Source organism: Sander vitreus, chromosome 19 (assembly GCF_031162955.1).
Source record: "Sander vitreus isolate 19-12246 chromosome 19, sanVit1, whole genome shotgun sequence".
Taxonomy (NCBI): Eukaryota; Metazoa; Chordata; class Actinopteri; order Perciformes; family Percidae; genus Sander; species Sander vitreus.
The window spans coordinates 4,855,643-4,880,274 of NC_135873.1; the positions used below are offsets into that span (position 1 = coordinate 4,855,643).

Consider the following 24,632-nt stretch of genomic DNA (forward strand, 5'->3'; position numbering starts at 1 on the left):
AACAACTGAGGTTGAGAAGAACAAGAATCACACGGACACGTGAGGTTCAAAACAAAACCCGAGTCATGCTGATAATACACATCTTATCTGGGAAAATACCTGGACTGTTAATCAATAGGGGAAAGCAGGATGTGAAGTGGTTGTTGGGAAAAAGGAGGGGAGTGAATGGGGTGGGGGGTGTCGATCATATATTTCCTCTTCTAAGTCGCATGCTATTTTGAAGGTGTGTCCACCCAGCCAATGAGGGTGCAGCATCCACATGCGTCATTTTGAACAGTGGAGGAGCGAAGGGGGCGGGGGGCTATGTGCCTATAATAAACCCAGCCACAGCGCCTTTTCTCCACAGACAAGTTGGAAGAACTGAAGACTTTAACAGGACTCCAAACCAGAGAAACTCAACAGAAGATTTTTTTTTTAAAGCTTTCTTGTCTATTATATCTTATATTTTTAACAGCTGGCCTCTAATTCAAAGTTTTTGCTGCTTTGGAACTTGATTTTCTGCGCTAAAAAGTGCAGATTTTGTCATTTTTCTTATCTGATCAGACTCTTATTTAATCCTTCGCAATGTTTCCAGAGACAAAAAATGGGTGAGTACACTTTTGAACATACTGTACTTTCCGATTTCCTCTTCCCAAGCTGCTGAACACGTGGCCCCTTTCATGGGCAGCTCGGGACTGTGGGTAAAAAATATACTAGGAATGTTTGGCTTGGGGCCAAAAATATACTGTATATGTGCACATGATCTGTGGGCAGCAAAAGAAAAGTCATTCATTTATTCCTGAGGGAGTCCTACATGGTATTAAACTGCGTTTTACACTTTATGTGAACTTTATGGCACATTCTTGATGATTAGGCCATTAGTAATACCAATATTCTTCATTAAGACTGCTCTGTGGCAGTAGGTGGCAACTTTATTTCAACTTTAAAGCGTTTTTAAGGTTTTAATAAAGCACTACAGGGCTTGCTTTGCAGTTTCAGAGTGTATTTATTTATAGCACAGTCTTGTGTATCCATTGATGCATGCTTGAGTAAAGGTGAAAGCAGTGTATCGTTGAAAGGAAATACTCAAATTGTCAAATTAAAGGAATCAGTGAGTGTAATCAACTCAGCAAACAAAACTGCGTGTGCGTGTCACCACTGAAGTGCATGAGAGGCGTGATACTGCTGTGACTGCAGGAATGTGTGTGTGAGAGTAAGAGTGTGTGTCTCTTCAAGTCATATCCTTATAAGTAGCAGTTCTCAGATCAGGCCTGCTGCCCAGAAAATCCTGTAATCTGATTATAACGACCGTGTCACATGCTACTTAATGTATCAGGAAGCAAAGAGAGGTTAATAAGGGCATTTTGCAGTCAACCTGACCTCCGACCCTCTTTTCATGACATCCAGCTACACCTATGAGGACTGCAAGGCCACTGCTGATTGGCTGCTGGCCCAGACAGACGTCCGACCCAAAGTGGGCATCGTGTGCGGCTCGGGGCTCGGAGGGCTGGCTGACATGTTAAAGGACCAGGTAGCCTTCAACTACAAGGACATCCCCAACTTTCCACAGAGCACTGGTGAGTTTAACTACAAAAGTTGCTGACTGGTTTCCCATTTGCTTTTCATATTTACTGACTGGTTTGTGCCTTTTGTTCTCCTGCAGTGCACGGACATGCAGGTCGGCTGGTGTTCGGCACCTTAAAAGGGAGGCCGTGTGTTTGCATGCAGGGGCGCTTCCACTTGTATGAGGGCTACTCAATCCAGAAGGTGTGTGTGCTGCAACAAGTTTTAGAGTGCATTTGTACACTTTGGGATGAAATGTGCAGCCTTTAAAGAATGCTGCTGTGCTGAAAGATCCTTTAAAGCAACGTCCCCTCTGAATGGTTATATGATGTATAACATATATTTATGTGTATTTATTTATATTTGTGTGTGTGTGTTTCCAGATCACGCTGCCCATACGCATCTTCAAGCTGCTCGGTGTGGAGACGGTGATGCTGACCAACGCAGCCGGAGGCCTCAATCAGGACTTCAAAGTGGGAGACATCATGATCATCAAAGACCACCTCAACATGCCGGGCTTCGCTGGCAACAATCCGCTGTCTGGTCCCAACGATGAGAGGTAGGACGGGTTTCCTGCACCGGGGCATGTTGCAAATAGTTGCAATAGTTAAATCAGCAAAGAGAAAGTATCACTATGGAAATACTGATGGTCTTTCTGGCATAACCAGGCCTGTTAAACCTGTCTGCAGACATTCAGCAATATCTCTTCTGGCCTTTGCCCTAACTAAACCTTCCAACCCTCCCTCTACGTCTTCCTCTCGCAGGTTTGGTGTGCGTTTCCCCTGCATGTCCGACGCCTACGATAGAGAGCTGCAGCAGATGGCCATGGATGTGGGACAGGAGCTCGGCTACGGAGACTTCCTGAAGGAGGGCGTCTACTGCGTGCTGGGCGGACCCTCGTTCGAGACCGTTGCGGAGTCCCGTATGCTGCACAAACTGGGCGCTGATGCTGTTGGTGAGTAGTGTTGTTAATGGACTTAATTGTGATTATTAGCCACCAATAGAGAATATTTTAGTTACAGTACATGGGCAGCAATGATGTGTGAAAAATGTATCTTTAAAACTGCAGTAAGTAGCAAAGATAAACATATTTATCACTTTTATATCTCCTGGTATATTTTATATTCGTCCCAATGTTTTGTTTTGTTTTGAATGCCATCTTTTCCTCGCCAGGCATGAGCACAGCCCCCGAGGTGATTGTGGCGCGTCACTGCGGCATGCGCGTCTTCGCCCTCTCCTTGATCACCAACCAGGCGGTGATGGAATATGACAGCGCAGAGAAGGCCAATCACGAGGAGGTCCTTCAGACGGGCAAGGAGCGAGCGGAGCAGCTGGAGCGGCTGGTTTCCACCATGGTGACCAAGATCGAGCACAACAACTAGGCCCAAGAGATGCCATGCTAGTCAGAAGCTAGCTTTTAGCATTGTAGTATGACTGACGAAGACTAAAAGTGGTTATGGTTTATATCTCATGCTATTGTGCCAAAGAAAAACCCACTTAGTTTATTATTTAGGCGAGCAGTTAAACTGTTTGTAGTTGTAGGTCAAAAGATGATACTATAGTAGTCTTCTAAAGAATCTCACTTATATACACAAATACATGACAGACACATTTGTTGTCATGTCACTGTGCCCTATCTGACATTACATTCCTCTACCGAGCGGCTTCAGACAAAAACATGTTTTTGCATCATTTAAAACGAGAAATATTTGTTGTAACTTAAAATATGTGATCAACTTGTATAAATGTCTGCAATTTAACTTAACAATGAGCAAAAATCTGCTGCAAAGATCTTAATATTATGATGTTGAAATGTGTACATTAGTGGACTTTATGTATTTGACTGTGCTTGTTTTTTTCATATAAATGTTATTAAAGATACTATTTATTACAATATTAAGTTGTGTTGTTCTTTTTGGTATGGAGTGGAGCCGTTTTTCAAATTAATTTAACTGATTTGCTCATCACAACCATATATATATATATATATAGATATATAGATATATAGATATATATAGAGATAGATATATAGATAGATATATATATAGATATTAAATGTTTTAAGACACACATTTTAATGTACTGTTTAGCAGTAAGATTTTGACCATGCAGCCATTTTTTTTCCTGCTTTAAAAATGGTCCAAGCACCACCCTAACCTGCATGCCGCTCAGAGCTACGTCGTTTCGCATTTCTAATTGGCTGTAGGTCTATTCAATTGCGTGCAGAGGTATTTTGGTCTGCCCCATTGATAATGCCCTTGGTAATCAAAAATGAACTGAGAGGTTTTAGACTAATACACAATTGTGAATTAATTTGGAGATGCCAGGCTAATTAAAAATAATCACCTGGCTCAGACTTATTATAAGAATATAAATCGATAATTAATTCAGAAACTCGTAAAATCCACATTTTTATTTTCAAAGTGTGTATCGAAGTTTTACAGAGACACTACACAGTTAAACAAATGTATTGCATGATGACTGGGTCCAAAGGGACACCAATGTTACCATTGTAAACATTAGGTAATGTTACATAAGCATTACGCTGCAAAAACTGAAGACATGAATGCTGGAGTATCTTAAGGTTTTAGCTTTCAATTTTTGATTAAATGTTTCAAAATTCAATTCTTCCATTTCAAAAAACACAAACATAATTGGTAGAACAAACTATTTTGGCATTTGAAACAATTGCAACTCTTTGCTTGATGAGAAAATGACAATACGTAACATGTAGATCCTCCATATTAAAAAGCGTTCAAGTCTTTTTCCCCCAAAACTGACATATTATTTTGGAATACAACCCTTCAAATAACACACTTGCTCCCCTGGTTGAACATAATTCGGTAGGAAGACAATATACAGTATATCACATTTCACACTGCATGCATACAACATACCCATCCACCTTGCATAATAGTTTACCTTCACCTAAAGTATTGACATATACTTGTTCCCTTCGAAAGGCATGATTAAAGGACGATGCATCCCTTTTTAACTATGATACCCAGTGATATAAAATTCTTTTTCTTTTCATATTTTGCAAAACAGTCAATAGAAAGTGCCATGCATAATAAGTAATGTTTTAAAGCTAAACCAGTATTGGTTTTAAGGGAATATAAATCAACACATTATCTATGATACAGCACACCATCATTGTCTCCACACTGAAGGGCTCAGTAAAGCTTTATGAGTGGACTCTTTGGTGCTGAGGCAAAGTTTGGCACAAGATGTAAAGAGATAGTACCAGGCTGGCAATGTCGCTACAAAGGCAGAGTAGAGATACATGTTGCGCGCATTCATATGGGCTGAATGTGTGGCATTAAAAATAGGCTGGAGAAAAAGCTGGCGCTCTCAGCAGCTGTCCACATCGACCACATCTGGCAGAGATTGTAATGACTGACAGCAGGTTTAAAAAATAAAGCTCTGGAGCATTATGCTGATTGTCCTCAAGTGCATTAACTCTTGGTGGACTAGCCACAGGATTTGTTTTCCCTTATCACTTACTGCTAATCTACAGGCCTGGTTGTGAACATCACCAAGCAGGAGAAAGCGCACTTGTGACAGTGTGAGAGGTAAACATTAATGGCGTTTTTCCCCTCCCTTTCTTTAGGCATTTTGGGCTATTACTAATGAGTGTTTATTACTCAATTCATCAATGTATATAATATAATAATATAATAATAATATAAGTCAGGTGATTGGTCTTATAGGATAAGGAGGTAATTTTTAAGAAAATAGATTGCTTTTTTTTTTTTCTTCACCAAGCAAGTAATATATCACTAAAAAGAGTTGCTTTCACCAACTGAAATTTAACAATACGTTTTTTTTCTTCCCCCAGATTAACTCTGCCCCAAGACAAGAAATGTTTGTAAAGCTAAAAAGGTTGTAGCTCAGCAAACTGAACACCAAGCTACGAGAAGTGAGCTTTCCTCTGTTGGCAAAACATGTGGCAAATAACAGATTGGCACATTATTTCTAAAGTAGACACTGTAAAGCTAAATTTACAGTTGTTTAGCATCAGAAGGCCTCGGCAGAGAGAGGAACTGGTGCAGAAAAAAAGGCACTTCTGAAACAACACGTACTGGGCCTGAAGCTGCAGCAGGATACAATGCAAGATTTATAGAGGAGTCCACTCATCTCTAGGCAAACATGGTCAGAGTAATCCACTGTAGAACACAGAGAGCATGTCTATTAGGGGAGGCCAATTATAAATCATACACAGGCACTTTATGCACAGAAATGGTTGATCTGACACAAGCACGAAAAGCAAAGAAATTGTTCGGGTGTATGGTTGTATTTCTGTTCCCGTGTGTGGCCATACCTGATGGAAGTTGAGGGTCATGAAACCGTCTTTATCTGTGTCCATGGTCTTAAAGGTTTCTGCAGAGACAGAAACAAAGACAATCATGTTTATTATCGTTTCTGGTTTGATGTGCTGTGTCATGCGTGACTCTCAGCAACCCACTCTATGTTATTTATTCACAATCACGAATGGTATTGTTTGTGTTAAACTGAGGTGATAACAAGTAGGTAAACTGATTCTTTAAAGACACTGAAGGTGTGCAGTAATGGGACTCACTGAACATGGTCTCCAGTCGCACCAGACAGGTGACAAAGTTGTCAAAGTCGAGAGTCATGTCAGCCTCGGTGTAGCGCAGGATGATCAGCTGGAACAGTTGGTTGGTCAGCTTGAAACCTGAAAGAAAGAGGAGACAAACAGAAAAAAATCAAGTTTCACAAAACAAATCAAAAGTGTCAATAAAATAACTCATAATTCAGCAGGGAACACTCTCTAAACAAGTGAAGAAGAGTGAAAATGTCCGATTCTTGTGTTCCTCTGTCTCTTTTCTTGTAATTGAAATGAAAAGGAACCGTACCTGCAGATTCAAGAGCCATCCTCATCTCATAGGAGCTCATGGTGCCCGATTTGTCCACGTCAAACTGCCTGAATATGGTCTGGCACGGTAACACAAACAAAGATAATATCAAACCGACAGAATAGAAAAAAAAAAATAAACTAAAGGCTAAGGCTTAGCCTAGTGATAATAAAAAAATAAAAAAGATCCTGTAAGTCATTGTAATGAGAAGCTTTACCGAAATAATGACTTCACTATTATAATTCATTATTTTGAGAAGGTTTCTCATTTTAATGACTTACAGGATATTTTTTCCCCATCATATTGGCAGTAAAGGGCTTCCATAAAACGCAGCCTCTGGTCCAATGTCAAAATAAACAACAGGCTGAAGTACCGTGAATCAGAATCAATATTACTTGGCATGTTTTCCCAGCCTGACTGATCAATGTTTAAGCTTACCAGGTATCGTTTAATCTTTTCCCAGAGTACGTGGAACTCTGTCAGGCCCAGCTTTCCACTGCCGTCCGTCTGGAGTCCAGAAGTTAAGGAACAACAGTGATCTGATCATCTGATCAACAAGTAGGACAACAGAATAACTTTATTAAATAATATCAGAAGCAGCCAACTTTAAAAGGGGAACTCCACTGATGTACAATTTAAAGTCTGTTTACAGGTCTTGGAGGAGTACATATATGACAAAAAAAAGTCTGATAAATTTCCTCAAGTGATGTCGAGTTGCATTGTGGGTAATGCAGTTGCCAGGTTTTGACCAGGAAGAACAATGCATGGAATCAAAAAGACAATATCTCTGGTTCAGCAGCGTCAATTTTGATACTTTATCTGTGAGTCTGACCAGAGGTGGAAAGTAACAAATTACAATTACTCATCTTACTGTAACCGAGTCGTTTTTGTGTGTACTTTTACTTTTTAAAGTTTTTAAAATCTGTAATTTTACTTTTACTTAAAGCTTTAGTGCGTAACTTTTTGATATTAATGAACGTCCGTAACATTCAAGCCATTGCCAAATGAGTTGATACAAAGCTAATTAAGGCTATCAGCTCCACACAAGTCCATCTGTATTTCTCAGTATGGTTGTGTTCAGAAGATTATCTCATCAGCGACTTCCCCGCGCAGAAACTCAAGTGAAGATAATGACCTCTTCTGAAGAGTCCATCATATTTTTTTTAATCCTCCGTGTCCTCCTTGGCTACTAGCAACTGCATCGAGGATGGGTGGGGGTGTTGCACGGTCATGTAAGTCTTGTATCATGTGGACGCGCCGACAGTTTTGTCGTCATTACTTAGAATTCCTCATGGAGGAGACAGAAACTACGCACTATAGCGTATGTTCTGTTTGAAGTATTGTACTTTGCTACATTTCAAATCACATCCGTTACAGAGTAAAAAATAGTAAATAAAAAAGGTCTCTAATGTTGCTTCGGTAAAGTATCTGTCAACAAATTAAAATCGGAAGCTGCTTTGTGCCCTTATCAAATCACAAATGACTGTGATTTAATCAAATAAGTATCATAAGTATAAATAAGATAATAAATAGGTATAAATATTAAAAAAAGTAAATCTCTCCCGGCTGTTAAAAAGTAACTAGGTAACTTTAGCTCATCAAAGTAATAGTACTTTTACTTAAGTAGAATATTTTTGTACTCTTTCCACCTCTGCGTCTGACAATGCTTTAGGAGTGCTAAGCTAAATCGGTGGAGTGCTCTTTTCAGGAATTCTACATGCTTGTCCCATGATAATATTTATGTTCTATTAAGAATTGATATTATAATGCCATTTCAAGGATACGTCCATGAGGCTTATCATACTGCGACAAGCTTCTTTTGTGAAGCCATCCGTTTTCAGGTCTTTATCTGTTAGCAAGAGAAAGTGAGACAGAAAGAGAGGAGAATAACACATTTAAAACTCTATATTGAACAAAAAATGAAACACATGTTCAACTAATTCCATAATGTTATGAGCAAGCTTGTAATTACAGCTGTTACTAACGTTTGCTGATGATCCTGTTCAAGATGGTTTGCAGCTCTGTGAGGCTGATCTCCATGTCCTGTTGGCACAAACAGAAACGGTCAAATTATTTAAATATGTCCGTGGATATACCACCAATCATTTATCTAGGCGTGCTCACCGGCCCTGCCAGCTGTCTGAAGAGATTCTTAAAGGAGCTGTCGATCTGGCTCTCATCCAGCTGAATCTGAAACACAAACAGTGGTGTTTTCAGTACGCATTCGGTTTCTTTCCACACGTCATTAGCGGCCAGGTGGTCAGTGTTTCATCCTCTCACCTCTGGTGGAAGATCCGCTGCAACGTCATCATGAAGCACCCTGACGTGAAGAGAAGAACAATTTTTTGTTGCTTATTTTAAAATGTGTAATATCTATCATCAGTATTTATTTATACATTACTTATTTAACTTGTGTCTTTCTCTTAAGTCTTTAGTGCGTGACTTTTTTATATTAATAAATATAAACCATTGCGTGGTCACGGAGGGCTTGTATCATGTGGACGCGCCGACAGTTTTGTTGTCATTACTTAGAATTCCTCATGGGGGCGGCAGAAACTACGCACTATAGCTTTAACTTTAACTTAGCTTTAACATCTATCACGAGTAACACTGATCCTCCACAGGTATAATAGCATTGGCTTTTGGTTTCAATACTTTACCAAGAAAAGTTATGAAAACAATCCTGTAGATGTTAAGAATAAATCAAGACAAAAAGAGTTGATTATTTTCACTCATTTTCCACCCCAAACATCATATCATGACCAGCGTCTTCTCCAGATCCCTCACACTCTGTCACAGCCACTCACTCTGAGTTGGCGGGTTTCTCAGAGAAAACTCTGAGGACAAAGTTGGCCTCTTTGTTCGGCTCGAAGGTAGAGGGGACGACGATGTATTCCCCGGGCGGCAGTTTTAGACGCGAGCTGACCTCCCTCAGGTTGATGAAGGTCTCTGAGCGAGCGCTAGAGGCGTGGGTGAGGAAAAAGTCTCGCTTCAGGTGGACTGATGAACTGCCCGCAAACTGAGAAGGGAGATAATTAGTCTGCTGTTCAACATATCCTTTATCTTTCTAACACTCTTGTACTTGTAAATATTGGGTTAAATCCCTTTATGTTTGTATTTCACGATGTCTGGGTAGCACTTTAAAGTAAAGAAAAAAAATCAGTAAAACTCATACCTCCTTTGGAACCTGTAAAGGACGAAGAGAGAGAGAGAGATAAGATTATAAACATGATGGATGTGATCAGAGACAATAAAAAGACAGGAAAGAAGCTACAAAGTTGAGATTTGCTGGACATAAAAAATAAAAGAACTGAAACGTGACATTATAAAAAAAATAAAAAACTGATAAGAATATAAGAATAACCCTTTTCCACTGCATGAATCTAACTAAAGATAATGTAACATGTCACAGGTGCTTCTTTGGTTTCCACTTTTCTCTGCTCAATTTGGGGAAAAAAAGCCTCACAATGTTCTTAAAAGTCATTTAAAAAAAACAGGTTACATTATGTCAACTTCCTGCAGTGGAAAAGGCGACCTTGACTTTCAAGATTCAGCTTTACAAGCAGCTTTGTTGTTTGTTGGAGCGCAGCTAACCTCATACAGGGCAAACCCGATGGTCTCCATGTCTTCGCCCTCACGCCGTTTCTTCCTGCGGTCCTTCTGCATAAGGCCAACCAGGAAGCTGCAGTCTGAATGGCCAGAATCGGGGTGCTGCAGCGTAATCTTGAACTGAGGGTTGAGCCAAAAGGTTGCTGGGAAGAAGAATTGATAAGGTCAGATTGTTCCTCCTTTTTTAACTTTAATTCAGTAATACATTGTTAAGTAAAAGTATAAGTAGTATAAAAAATTTAAAAAAGTGTTGTCTAAGTCACAGTAGATCTAGAAACCAATCCAATTCCATGCATGTCTTCAGTCATAATGGGGCATTTCTAATATGTATTTTTTAGTTACTTAGTTTAAATGGGAGTCACTGGTTCACATTCCTTTAGTAAATTCATCCAAATCCTCTCTCCCTTCTTCTGTACCTAATGTTTTAACATTTCTTATCCCCTATAAAAGATGTATTCCGTGTCTCTAAAACAGAATATTACACCATCACGTTGATCCTAGTTTGGTCAGTGGAAGGAGAAACTTTGATTAATCTCCAACATGTGCAAAGAAAATGAAACTAGACTGCATTCTAGAGAAGATCCTTTACTATACATCATGCCTCCATTGCTCTCCTTTCATTACTACCTCCAGTTTCCCACCCGTTTCTTCCGCCAGTCCATCTGCTACCTTAAACGTGAATTATACTTGACGCATCCAAGGTGGCGCGCGCCATCGTGACGTCAAAATGACGTAATATCCTGCCGGCGCACCCGATTTCTGGCGCTCGATCAGAGGTTGCGCACGGCTCTTTTTTCAGCGGAGCGCGACAAAGCGGAAACGGGAGGCCTGAACAGGTTCGCCGACAACCGGATGCCAGGACTCTCAGAGTGACTGCAAGTCTCTCTTGTAAACTTACTAGTTTAAGATGAGTTCTTTTATGGTGAATGAAAGGCTTGATCCCACCAAGTAGGTCATCGAATCAAATCGAAGCATTGACGGCAATGCTGCGGCCAGTTCTGCCGTTGTTTACCTTTTTCTTCTTCTTCTAGTCCGTAGAAAGAGCAACGTCTGTAGCCTTTGCTCATTAGCGCCACCTCTGTTCAGGAGAAGACTGCAACTAGTGTCGCGAGCACCAGCGCGGGTATAAATAGTCACGGCGATCCCATGACATCACATTTGTACGCGCCAGCTGGGCTGCGTCCAGTATATAACAGCCTTTACAGTTACAGTTACAGTACATACTGTACCTGGGAAGTTCCTGCAGCCTCCAGCAGTGCTGCCCCTCCTCCACTCTCCCGAATAGACCGAGGAGCTCCATTTCTTCAGCTGGCCGTCATCCAGGGCGTCAGCCGTCAGGTTGCAGAGCTCCAGACGGGAGAACTCGCGCAGGAAGTCACTGAATGACATCCTGAGAGACGGAAATACACTCATTGTACTTATTTTTCCAATACAAAGTCAAAGAGTTGAACCTTGTTACAGTACAGATGAAAGATAATGCTGACATTTTAAACATACAATATGCTGTTTGCTGTTGAGGACATCGACATATCAAACAGACATTACAAAGGGAAAAAGAGGCATACAACAGTAAGGCAACAAAATAAGTATAAAGTGTTAGTAGTGTGTTCATCATAGTTGGCTCAAAATTAAAGTTACAATTTAGTTTGAAAATGTGTTTTATTATTTATTGACATTAACAGACGCAAATAGGCATCGGAAAATAAAAAAGATGACATACAATTTGCACAGGTGTCCATGTGCACAAGAAAACTCACCAGAATTCCCCGTCCTCGCTGCGTATTTGTAGCCGACTTCTGACGGAGCTATCCACACCGTCCCACTCTCTGGAGCTGAGGATTTCACAAGGAAAAGAAAATGTAACTACAGCAGCATTTTTCTCAATAGTACTGTAAATTCACATCAGATCAGAGAAAAAATGGACTTACAGAAATCCCAGAATAATTGAAGTTGTGTAGGTGTTTTTTTTTTGGGGAGGAAAGTGTGAAAATGCTCAACTGGACTGTGACATGCTGTTGTCATTGGGGGGAAATGTCTGGTATTTGTACTTTCATAACTATGGTGATAATCCCAACCATTTCTCCACTCTGTCTGACTCTTCTCCCCCAATGTTGAGGACAGCTGAGCAGCTCCGCTAACCCCCGGCCCCCCGTCCTGGTTTGAATTTCTTTACAGCTTTGGTAGGAGGCATTATGTTTTCAGGTTGTCCATTCCAGTCTTGTCAACACGATATCTCAGGAATGCCTTGAGGGAATTTCATCAAATTTGGTCTACCCCAGTTCATGGTAGCGCAAATCTAAAAATTCAAGCCAATAGGAATACTTGGAATTGACGGTGATGGTACAAGTGTGTGAATGGGCAACACAGATTTTTATAATTAACAAGTAAAAATGTTACACACTGGACCTTTAAGAGCACAGAGTTTTAATCAGATTGAAAACGTCCTTCCAGCATTTAAATCCTGCACAGTATTTATCTGCCCAATGCACACAGTGCTTAAACTACTTTAACAGCTATTTTGTATATATTTGTCTCTGTTTCTGTATTTATTGTTTATTCCTATTAATGTTTAATATGTTTGTTTGTGTATGTGTGCACCAATAACCAAGGCAAATTCCACGTAGGGTTACTACTGTGGCAATAAACTCCTTTCTTCTTTCTGATGTATTTGTCTCATTTCCTTCTAAGAAATTTGGAAAAGATTTTACTTGTCGCTCCAGGCTCCAGTCCACTCCACTTCCCCCCAGGGGTTCCTGATGCGAACCAGCTTGGTCGGACTTCCTCTGTAATTCACCTGAGGGCGAAGCAACATTCACACTTTGTCACTACTCTTTAGGTCGCGAGTGCATTTTAAGAAAGGCCCGTCTACCCAGTCATGTGTATCTACCGTCAGAAACTCTGAAATTAACTGTTACAGTAAAACACACTATAATAAATTGAGAAATCAGGTCCACCATTGGAATTAAATAAAGTATTTAAATAATTTGCGTAAGTAAGTTAAAGCAGCAATACCAGACCATACTGTATTTCTGAAATTGTTGGATCTGTTTTGGCCATTGCAAAATAAGTTTGCTGCCATTCTGGCCAAGAGATTTGCTTTATCACCACTCACCTCTTCCACACCAGTCACAGAGTAGGCGTGTCCCTTCACCAGCTTCTTAAATGTGACGGCCTCCATCTCACCCGAGCCGGTGATCTGAGGACGAGAGCGAAAACACAGGTCACCGACATCCACAACACGATTGGTTAAGTCAAGAGGATGGTGAGAAAATATCTGCATGCTGCTGCTTCACATGGGACGAGGGTGGTGACATGTACAGTCACTGTCATAACACACTCATTAAACTTTACAGTAAACACTCCATTAGTGAGACGACTGTCACTGGTTGTTTGAACTACTTCAAACACAATGTGTGACCCGATTGAGATGAAACATGATGTCAGCTGCAAACATAATGCCATTCAAAAGCTAACAGACAAAACTGGAGACATGACTTATATGTATACTATCATTTTTCTTAAATTTTTACAATATTAAAACAAACTGTAAATGCAAAGGTTACAGTGTTTTGGTCTTAGGGATGTTCTGCTTTGTCATTTAAACCTTGTCACAGCATACATGAATGAAATTCCCTCTGTTTGTTGCTGATAACCTCAATATTTTACTATTTTATCATCTCTGGTGCAAAAAGCTCTTTAACTTTTTGTCTTTGGTATTTGTCTTCTTTCATGCTTTGAGTGGGACTGACAGTTCTTCCAACTAAAACTAGGCAGCAGCACTGATTAAAGAAACTGACCTAAACAGGACAGACAAAATAGTTCAATCCCCTTTATCTGCAAACGCCCTATTTTAACGATCTAAGCGTACAGCGTGAAGTGCCTGGCGCAGGTGCGTTTAGGGCATGTACGAATCCACTTTTGCTAGTGGAAAAAAAGAGTCCGTGTCTTAACTAATTCATAGGTGTGTTTTGGGCGTAACATGCAATAAACCAATCGGAGTGTCATCTCCCATTCCCTTTAAAAGCCAGGCGCGTTTATCGCTTGGCGCACTGCTATTATGATGGCGGATTTGCTAAGCAGGAAGGAGAGATTTTCAGGAGAAGAAACTGATCTGCTCATGCGTGAAGTGAAAGCGCGCAAGCAGATCATATCATAATACTATTTCACATTATAATATTTTTTTATTTTTAATCTTTTGCATGTTTGTGTGTTGCTGCGTGTCCCTGTGTGTAACAGGTATAGTGTGCGCGCGCTGTGCACAAGCCTAGGCACATTTTACTAATGCGCTGTTAAAATAATGAAATGCTGCGTTACTGACTTTAGACCAGGTTTTTGTTGGTCAATGGCGCGATCACTTTCTGCTGCCTCAAGATTGCACCTGAACACACCTCCCTGTAAGACCACACGCCCATGGGCGCACAGATGGGCACAGGTGCATTTGCAGGGTTTTTAATATTTGAAGTTTAAGATTTAAAAAAACTGGGTGGAAAGTAGTTAATTGCCATGAGGAGCACTGAGACTGAAAAAGGCTGAACAGGGTGCTCTATTTTTATAGTAAACCCCAACTGGAGGTAATGAAAACTGAGCTGATGGCTTGTTTTCATTATTTTCACCTTTTCAACCTATGAAAAACTGATGGTTCAATCCCAAAGAAGGAAGAAATAGTATGACATTTTGGGTAAATGCTTATTTATTTTTAAGAGAAAATTGATACTACTCTCATGTGTGTACGATAAATACAGTATAAACGAACACCAATAGCTTAGCTTTGCACAAAGACTGGAAACAGGGGGAAACAGCTAGCCTGGCTCTGTCCAAAGCTAACAAAATCTGCCTCCCAGCACCTCGAAAGCAAAGCAAAGGAATCATGACTGTTGCAGTACTGACGTCTATGGAGCAGCCCAGCAGCGATCCTCTGTCTATGGCCCTTCTCATGATGCTGTAGAGGTCGGATGGGGCTTTTCTCAGCTCGAACGCCTCCGTCACGCCACCTGTAAAGTCCTCAAAGCCCTCGGACGTGCTGCCGCCAGAGAGAGCCTCATAACAGCCGTTCAACCTGGGACACAATAGGAGAGTAATGAAGATTTAAAACCGTTCAAAGAGTATATAGAGAATTATATGATAGCCTTTATGAACAGGCCTTAAATGGAGTCAAAATACCTGACTGTTGCTAGGGGGAAAAGTTCAGAGTACTCTCAACACGTATACACTGTGTATCACTACCATATTTGAACATGTACCTACATTCAGAACAGAGCATATGTAACAATGCATTAATCTAACTTTTACATCCCACTCTTTCCGTTTCCTCTCTACTCTCCAACTGGGAAGCCCACTTAACTTGGCATGCATGTAAGCACTTCCACAACAATGCTCTGCTTCACTGTTTTTTTACAGCTTACCAAATTTACAACTGAGACCACAGCTGTCCACTGGAGCAGCTGCAGTCTAAAGCTGGTCAATAGCTCCGCAATGGCTTCAAGAGTTTATCAATTGTGTTCCTAACACAGATTTTCTGCATCCAGAAATTCTCCTACAGTCTTCAATAAGCATTAACTTGTGATAATCTGACTGGGAGTTGAGACTAGCCTAGAACTTGAGCAGACCCCTATTTATGACATGTTTATATCAAGGTGAATTTAGCATACATATGCTAACTGGTATAAACAACAGAATGTTTACTTTATCCTCACAGTAGTCTTGCTTCAGCCAGACCCTCCTCCACCCTAACCCTAGGGTTAGGCTAGTCCACACAGCATTCCGGGATGGGAGAACAACTCTTGTTTATTCTGTTGTTTCCTATAACTTTGTATAAAACCCTGACCAGAAAACTCATTCTGGTGAGAGAAAATCCTACAGCTTCTTGTGAACTTCTTTGTCCACTGCCCAGTAAATAAAACTCATCTGATCCAGCCGCTGAATTGGACCTGAGAGAACTTTTTCTTCCACAGCAGCAATGCTGTAATGACCTTTAAAAGGGGTGATAGAATGATTATATAGGGTATTTTACACTGTTCCTTAATGTCTCCTAATAGGGTATGTAACATTGGTTGGGCTGAAAATTGCCCGAATGCTATTTTATTAGGCCCTTAACTACCCTGTGAATATGGCTCTATTTGGAACAAGAGCTTTTCTTCCAAATATGGTATGCTCATGAATATTTAGATGAGCTGCGTGCTGATTGGTTTGAGCAAACCCCAAAGAAACACATTGGAGACGAGACAGCAGGTCTCATATTTCAGACACTGCAAAGGTATACATTGTTTGTCGGGCTATTTCGTTATTAATCAACTATATAAAGCTCAAATATGGGCCGTTTTACGAAAATTGATGGCTAATTGCAAATTTAGTAAGACGTGTCGGACTTTAGGAGCTCCACACAGTCTGACGAGAAAGCGGCAACCTCAATACCCAGTTAAAGTCACCGGTTCTCGGTTACTAGACGACCGGGGCTCGGGGCTCCGGAGCTGCAAGCTAGGCTATGTGTCCCATTTAATCCTATGGGAAAAGATCGCTGCTACACTTTCGGCATAACTTTCGTATATTTACAGTTTGAATGTCGTCACGCCACTTACATAACATGTACCCCAAGGTCTTACAAAGCCAACTATGGTGTCCGATTTCAATTTAAAGCACCCATATTATGCTCATTTTCAGGTTCATAATTGTATTTTAAGGTTGTACCAGAATAGGTTTACATGGTTTAATTTTCAAAAAACACCATATTTTTGTTGTACTGCACAGCTCTCTCTCACTGCTGCAGATCCTCTTTTCACCTGGTCTCTGTTTTAGCTACAGAGTGAGACCTCTTTTCTTCTTCTGTACTATCTTTGATTGCACTCGCACATGGGCAGTAGCTCAGATGTAGATCATGTCAGCTAGCTAGCTCCATAGACAGTAAAAGAAAGGCTGTTTCTACAACTTCGGTCAGTTACAAGGCAGGATTAGCTGGGAGACTTCTAAATGAGGGCGCACATGTAAGTAGTTCTTTTGTAGATTATGATGAACTTGTGAATTTTTGTGAACATTAGGGATTTCGTTAGCTGCTACTGTCCCTCCAATCCTATGTTTACAGATCGCAGCTAGTTAGCTTCACTTTTGGTATAATTAAAGTATATTTACAGTTTGAATTTCATCACGCCACTTCATAACATGTACCCCAAGGTCTTATAAAGCTAACTATGGTGTCCGATTTCAATTTAATGCATTTTTGTGAACATTAGGGATTTCGTTAGCTGCTACTGTCCCTTCAAACCTATGAATCGCGGCTAGCTGCAGGCCCTGGAGCTCCATCAGGGCCTCGGCATTTTGTAGGCCAGTAACCCAGAACCGGTGACTTTGCGCGGGTATGGAGCGCCACGGGCTTCCCTTCGTGACGGAGGTCCAGCTAGCTCACAGCGAGCCGGAGTCTATGAAGTAGGACACGCCGGGCGGAGAGGTAGCACCGGCCGCTGTCATGTAGCCTGCTGAGCTCCTGCTGAGCTCCTGCTGAGCTCCTGCTGAGCTCCTGCTGAACTGCGACACACAGTCGGACAAAATTTGCAATTAGCCATCAATTTTCGTAAAACGGCCAATATTTGACCTCTAGATAGTTGATTTCTCTTATAAAAAAAGTCTCAGAAGTGAATTTAGTAATTAAATAGTGGACCTCTGGAGATCTGCATGACCTAGTTAGATTCAGAAGACTAAGCTGACCTCAGGTCAGTGGTGTAGCCTATGCAAATGTTGGGGCGTGACAAAGACTATTTGATTGATGGATTTGGGATGCTCACGTCAGCTTCCAGCTTTGTTGAGATTCGCCCGTTGTCAGCGGCAGTTTCAAAATGTGAGATTTGCAGAGGATAGGGGTATCAACAAGGGGGTATAAAAGGCTCCATTACCTTGTAACTCAAGTTATGGCTCCGTAGCAGACGTTTTTGTAAAAATAGGCTAACGATTGTGTCATAACCACGGGACTTACTGTCGCACAGTAGAGGAATTACCATATAGTACAGGAGAAGCTCGCAGACAGTTTCGACTTACATTAGCTGTTTAAGTTTAATTACTAATGTTAACTAGCATTTTAGTTAGCAATAATTAGCCTGTGTCCATGTTATCTCCTTACATATACCTACGCTCTCCTTCTCTGCAAGATTGGGAATGATTGAGATTTCTCTCGGCACAGCTACCAGAAGGCTTACAACTTTCAGACAGGTTGCTCACGTCACATTTACGTCGTCTCTCTCTCAGTTGGAGGCTGTGCAGTAACGTTCGGCGCTCACCGGAAAAGTGCTTCTAATAGCCTTCACTGGTCTCCGTCCAGAGCAACGGGATCTGTTGGTCCATTCTTATATACTGTCTATGGGTATCAATGGGATTTTGAGCTTCTATGTATGTCATATTTACCCACCGAACTGTTGTTATTCAACTATGACGAGGTAAAATCGGTTTTGCATTCTATCACACCTTTAAGGCACTAAAATCAAATCAAATGTAGGTACCAACTAAGTGATAAATAAAAATAATTTTAAATGTGGGCGTTCTGAAAAGGTAAAGGTGTAGCAACAACAACATATTGTTCAACATCATGCATTTTATGATGTGATTATTACATCATTATACATCATACTTGGCCCATGTCTGCACGTCTTACTTAGCGTAGGCCTTTTCCATCAGCGCGCTCCAGAACTCGGTTCCCTCTGCCGAGTGGACAAAAAGCAGCTTCCCATCCTTCACTGGCAGCCGGTCATCGATCACCACATCCACCCACTCGCCAAACTGCCAGAACTGCACGACAGACAGAAGAATACTCCAATATTAAAAAACTCTAACAGACAAGGTTTATAAAGAAACACAAACTATAAGTAACATATAAAGTATGTGAAGAAGGTTAAATGACACAAGATATTATCAGCAGGAAGGTACCCGGCAAACTCCCAGGATTAATTTACAAGAGACATACTGAGTTTTATTTAGATTTATGGTGCACATTAACTAATAAATGTACAGTAGTGGGGTAAAAAGTACAATATTTCCCTCTGAACTGTAAGTGGAGTAGAAGTATAAAATAGAAGAAAATGGAAACACTCAAGTTTAGTATAATTACCTTGGAATAGTCCATTCATTGGAAAGATTTTCCTGTACATATCGGTTCTGTCTGGCTTATAAAGAAATGTCAGCCCTGTCTTATTTCTGCTGCTGCCAAATTAATCAGGCAGTTGGCTGGATTTGACGCTTCACTCAGCTCAAATTCTTATTGGATATGTAGAGCGCAGGAAAAGGAGAAAAAAAATATTCAGCAGCTGATCACGTTTTACTCATGACCAGTGACAAAAGCTGTCGTTCCCAGCTTGCTTCTGTGTTTCAAGCCTGAAATAAATACAGACTAAATATAGGCAACATTAAACTCCAGCACCTTCACTGATAATTTAAATATCACCAAACCACCAAACCAGTCCTCGAGCAAATCATGTGTTTACAAGCCAGACTTGATTTGCTGCACCTTGTTTACCTGCTGTGGGTAAAGTAAATCAACTCTCAGTCCCAGAAAACCTATATCCACTATATCCAGTCAGATGCATAACAAATGAGAGAACCTAGGACACATTATCTGACATTTTAATTTCAACAGGCAAAACAATGCTTTGCAATGCAGCAGGTGAACAGAGGTAAATGAGGGCAGGGTGAATTGTTTTCGCACATTTGGCCTTTACACGTGGCTGCGTGCCTGTTGGCCAGCAGGGAGCAGAAGAGATCAACACAACATATGAAAAGATGAAAGGAAGGATGGTGTGGGAGCAATATGACTTGAAGCCAGCTGCCATTTACAAGTAGACGTCAAAAGTGGGAGAGTTTCTATTGTCAACTCCTGCTGTTTCTTAGCAACACAACCAAAAAACATGCTTTTAATTCGAAAAATGACTTGCAGGGTTCCTACAGGTTTCACCAAGTCAAATTTAAGACTTTATAAGACCTTTTTAAAACCATTATGAATACAATTTAACACCTATATCACAACATCAAAAACAAAGTCCGATGTCAGAGTCCGGAAACATTGTCTGAAACAATTCCCCGATTTCCTCATTGGCATTATAGGGCTGCTGTCTAGATTGGCTGCAATATAAGTTGCATGCAGCGGATTATATTTGGACTAGCAACAGAAAGAACTACAACACCACAGAATAAAAAAATAAATAAATAAAACACATTCTAAAGCACTGAAGGAACATTTCAAAGATCATTAGAGGTAGCGTTACGTTGACATAGGAAAATTAAGACCCGTTTAAAATGATTTAAGACTTAGAACACAATACTTTAGCGAATTTAATACTTTTTAAAGGCCTAACATTTTTATTTAGAAATTTTTGACTTTTTTGGACCCCGCAGAAACCCTGTACTTGCCATCAGAGCTCTACCTGAGTGTTACTGAGGGTTTTGAAGATTCAAGTTTCAATATTTTTGATTCAACACTAAAACAATTGCTATTTTACCATAGTTGATTGAATCAATCAATAAATATCTGTTGATATTTTTTGTTTCGTAAATTACCGCACGAAAAATTCATTAATTCCAATCTCTAGTGACTACCAACCCAATCACACCTGAAGCAAAGCATTTGATGGTTTTTGAACAATTATGTGCATACAAAGTCCACTGAGCCACCCTAGCCGTTCAGACACATCTTCCTATGTGCCCGATGTTCTCGCATCAAGTTGTGAATTACATTGTGGAAATGTGACATGGCTCCTAGGCTAGACTACATCTACACTGATGCAGGCCCGGTACATTTGAAATTGCACCTTTTATCCCTCCCTTTTGGCCACACTAAGCTGTTTTTGACAGCCAAAGACTGAGGCATTTGAAAATAGTCTCAAAGTGGATGATCTCATCTGGATGGTCTGTGACAGTGTGCAGCAAAAGTCCTGTCTTTTAGCTTTTCATGTAGCTTTTCTGTCGTGTTGAGAGTGATTTGTGCAAGAGCAGAAAACACAAAGAGCAAACTGAGAACTGGTTATACCAGTAGAACCATTCAGAAACCCTGAGTTGTGGTGAGGAATATAATATGCAAAAACAGTGCTCACAGAGTAATACAGTGTTGTGAAAGAAATATTTCCTTGTCAAAGTAATTAGGTTTGTAGAACGGAGGAAGAGGAGGAAGGAAATTGCAGGATTGTCATAACAAGCAAATAAAAAGCTACAGCTGGCTTGCGTGTGCATGTATATGTGAATTTACAGATTGCACTTCATGTCAGCATGTGCGTGTACAGCTGGAAGACTTCCAAGAATTCTGTATGCGCCGCAGAGCTGAATCCACCTCTGGGAGGCGCTGTGTCACAACACGGCTGACTGAAGACAACACACACACACACACACACACACACACACTTGCCTGCCCCTGGAAGATACACACTTCCTCATTTTACTCTTTCACACTGACACTGTTGGGCGATAATCTCACAGCAATGTGGGAGCAACACCCAGCCCCGCTTTAGGAAATTCGTTTACCACATCTGTGTCATGACTTGCAGTTAGCCGGCCTTGAAGCATGAGAAATCCTCGACAATTCAACAGACAGTTCAGACTTGCTGTATGAAATGTGTGCTATAATAAGAAAACGATAAAAGATTCTGCCCTAGTTTTTTTAGTCTTTCCAACTGAGATGGCTGAGATTACCTAGTTTATAATTTATTCTCACTCTTCTTTTGTTTGCCTGCCTCGCTCGTTCGCACAGACTCCCTCCTTTTGTGCCCTTCTACAATTAAGATTCCCACAGTCAGCAGCACTCATAATTACATTTTGGGATGACTCATCCAGGTCTGGGTAATTTATCCAGAGGCTTAAAGGATCAAAATTAATACAAAGGGGAATCCCTGGAAGACTTGACAGCACACAAAAGGGAACAGAGCATGGAAACTCGGGCAGAGAAGAAAAATTAAAAACTGCAAGTAATGGAAATGTTTATTGGCTGCAATACAAACACAATGAAGAGAGGCTAAAACAAAAATTCATATAGGCATAATAGAAAAAGAGGATGATGAAAGTAGGGCAACTCTTACTCTACCAAATGGAAAGCAGCCATATGTATTTACGAGCCATTTGATGCACATTAAACACATGCATGCATTTACAAGCCTTTAGAGCAAATTAAAGAATTATTTCCCCCCATTCTAGCAGTGAGAACAAGTATGTGTGTGTATGCAGAACAACCACTGTTCATAAGAATGAACACAGTCTCTGGGAATCAGTAAAAAAAACAGGCCAACTGGCTTCCCCTTGGCTGACTTCACTGTAATGAAGTCAGCCAAGGCCGAGTGTGTGTGTGTGTGTGTGTGTGTGTGTGTGTGTGTGTGTTTTATTGATCCATTGCTAACAGATGAGTCAGCGCTGCAGCCCTGGAAATGCTCAAATCTTTGTCTTCAGAAACACTTCCTTGTTTCTCTCTCCCGCTCTCTCTCTCTCTCTCTCTCTCTCTCTCTCTGTGTGTGCCTCTCTCCCTCTCACTCTTGCTGTCTCTCTCTCTCTCTCTCTCTCTATCTCCCCCTCTCTTTTGTCAACACCTGGCAGGCAGACAGTCTGGTTGGCAAAACCTTCACTGCATCAAGAGAGGGAAGCCGACTCAGCTCTGTTGAGAGCAGGTTGAGATGGAGAATATTAAAATCTGTTTCAAATCTTCTCTCACTGTTTTCTGCAGCTGTTTTATGAGAACATGAGAGGAACATGAGAGGCTGCTTAGCTACACATTATTGGCAAAGAGGTTCACAGTCGCTCCTGCTTTGCAGTCGAGCTGATGGAAGCACCAGAGACATGCCTGTGTAAGATTACAGCACTCAAGTAATGAGGCACGTCAGATCACAGACACACAGACGGAAACACTCGTCCACAGCCCTTCCTGACGTCATTATCGAACAGAATAGAATAGTAACAGTAAGTAAAAATAGACTATAGATAGAAAAAAGTGCTTTTCTTATTCCTAGCACTACTGCATATTGCATAATCACAGGTAATCGCTCTAGGATAACAACACAATAGTTTGAGTTTACATGCCGTGATCTGCTTATCATTTCATCTTAAGTCCTTACTACTTAAACTACTACTACTACTACTACTACTACTTGTGACTGACCTAAAAAAGGCCATTTTGTTTTGTGGTGGCAGTAGCTCAGTCTGTAGGCAGTTGGGTTGGGAACCGTAGGGTTGCAGTTTCAAGTCTTCATACGGACCAAAGTATGGTGGTAGTGGTTCACCTCCTGGGCTCTGCCAAGGTGCTCACCGGACCCCCAATTGCTTGGGGCGCCTGTCTGTTGACAGCTGCAGCCCCCTCACATCTCTCCATTTGTGCATTGCGTATAGGTACTGAGCATGTGTGTGTTTTTCAGGCCTGTGTGTATGTGAGTGAAAACATTGTACTGCAATTTCCCTTGCGGGTTGATAAAGTATAAATTATTATTATCAAAGCAACCGGAGGTTTATAGGACACCTCATAAGCTTGTCAGGCTTTATCAGCATTTAACATGTAAGTGGGTTATGTTAGCATTCATCTCAAAGTACAGCTACAGCAATTTGTTCATTAGTTTCAAGTACCACTTAATGAACTGAAGTGGGAAAAAAGTGTACATTTATATTTCACACTATATCAAAGAGCTGGCCATCACTAAAGGCAAAAAGAGTTATTCTACAGTATATAATCAAAAATGTAGCTTTCAAATACATTAACTACAAAGATGGGCTATAATATACGGCAAGTGTAGTCACGTGCACATCCACAAGACCTCAGTGGGATTACTTCCTCATGCAGACCTGTGCTGCCAGTAAAAGTTGATGATTCCAGTGAGCAGGTTCTTTCTATTCTCATTCATTTTTGTTCTAAAATGTACTACATTAAAATTGAGCTTCTCATAATTATGAAACACTGCTGCAAAGATTTCCCTACCTAATATTGGACTGAATGTATGTGTTGTTTACCTGCTCACTGACTGCAGCACAAAAGGGTTTGTGATCTTTCCAACATCCGCATCACTGCTCCAGCGTGCAGCAGCTACTGTATGGTCTCAAATACACCTGCGCTTTTGCATGTGTGCATGTGTCTGGAGTATTTTGTGTGCAAAGCAAAGTTCAGCTGATAAGGCCCGGCAGTATGCCAGAGGCTCGCGCCATAGAGATAGAATAAATAGAACCAAGATGTTCTATCTAAGCCACAAAGCAGCAAGACTGGTCCTCAAGGAAGGAGAGATGATACTGAGCTACGTTATACACATCATTGTTTGACTGTCAATAGTTTTTTTTTAATAGATGTGTCTGACAGATAAAAAATTCTATGTGTGATGGGTGAAATGGATGTTGGTCACTCTAGGAGTGTGTGCTTAAACCAGCTTGACCGTGACTCAAATCCTCCAGGTTACATCTATTGACTTACTGGGTGTGGATCTAAGAGGTTAGTTATCTCAGATGACTCAGTGAGGAAGAACTAAAAGTGAAAAGAGGAGATTATGAGAGGAACATTTTCTGTTTAATTCCTTATTCTTTCTGGAATATTCTGGGGAGAGAGAATAAGTTAAACTATTCACTGACTCACTGGTTCAACATATTAATTACCATTGAGCGAGAAACATACTCACAACTGCAGAT

The 24,632-nt window shown here is 40.8% G+C and overlaps 2 protein-coding genes across 3 annotated transcripts in view; one reads left to right on the forward strand and one right to left on the reverse strand.

The window, feature by feature from the left end:
- Positions 1-325: 325 nt before the first annotated feature.
- Positions 326-3,438, forward strand: pnp5a (purine nucleoside phosphorylase 5a). Its single transcript, XM_078276372.1, has 6 exons — positions 326-587; positions 1,387-1,556; positions 1,643-1,746; positions 1,926-2,101; positions 2,307-2,497; positions 2,716-3,438. The coding sequence occupies exons 1-6, from the start codon at positions 565-567 to the stop codon at positions 2,922-2,924; spliced, it is 873 nt and encodes a 290-aa protein (XP_078132498.1). The 5' UTR covers positions 326-564; the 3' UTR covers positions 2,925-3,438.
- Positions 3,439-3,940: 502 nt separating this feature from the next.
- Positions 3,941-24,632, reverse strand: part of capn1 (calpain 1) — a 31,391-nt gene continuing 10,699 nt past the window's right edge. For both annotated transcript variants that reach the window (XM_078275492.1, XM_078275493.1), the window contains 18 exons: positions 18,661-18,794; positions 14,916-15,084; positions 13,141-13,224; positions 12,737-12,822; positions 11,786-11,860; positions 11,258-11,418; positions 10,014-10,171; positions 9,595-9,606; positions 9,227-9,438; positions 8,700-8,739; positions 8,544-8,609; positions 8,405-8,462; positions 8,204-8,268; positions 6,858-6,926; positions 6,420-6,498; positions 6,122-6,238; positions 5,864-5,922; positions 3,941-5,708 (listed from right to left, as the gene is read on the reverse strand). In XM_078275492.1, the coding sequence (XP_078131618.1) occupies positions 5,682-5,708; positions 5,864-5,922; positions 6,122-6,238; positions 6,420-6,498; positions 6,858-6,926; positions 8,204-8,268; positions 8,405-8,462; positions 8,544-8,609; positions 8,700-8,739; positions 9,227-9,438; positions 9,595-9,606; positions 10,014-10,171; positions 11,258-11,418; positions 11,786-11,860; positions 12,737-12,822; positions 13,141-13,224; positions 14,916-15,084; positions 18,661-18,794 (1,671 nt within the window). In that variant the 3' untranslated portion in view covers positions 3,941-5,681. The remainder of the gene's footprint in view (positions 5,709-5,863; positions 5,923-6,121; positions 6,239-6,419; positions 6,499-6,857; positions 6,927-8,203; positions 8,269-8,404; positions 8,463-8,543; positions 8,610-8,699; positions 8,740-9,226; positions 9,439-9,594; positions 9,607-10,013; positions 10,172-11,257; positions 11,419-11,785; positions 11,861-12,736; positions 12,823-13,140; positions 13,225-14,915; positions 15,085-18,660; positions 18,795-24,632) is intronic.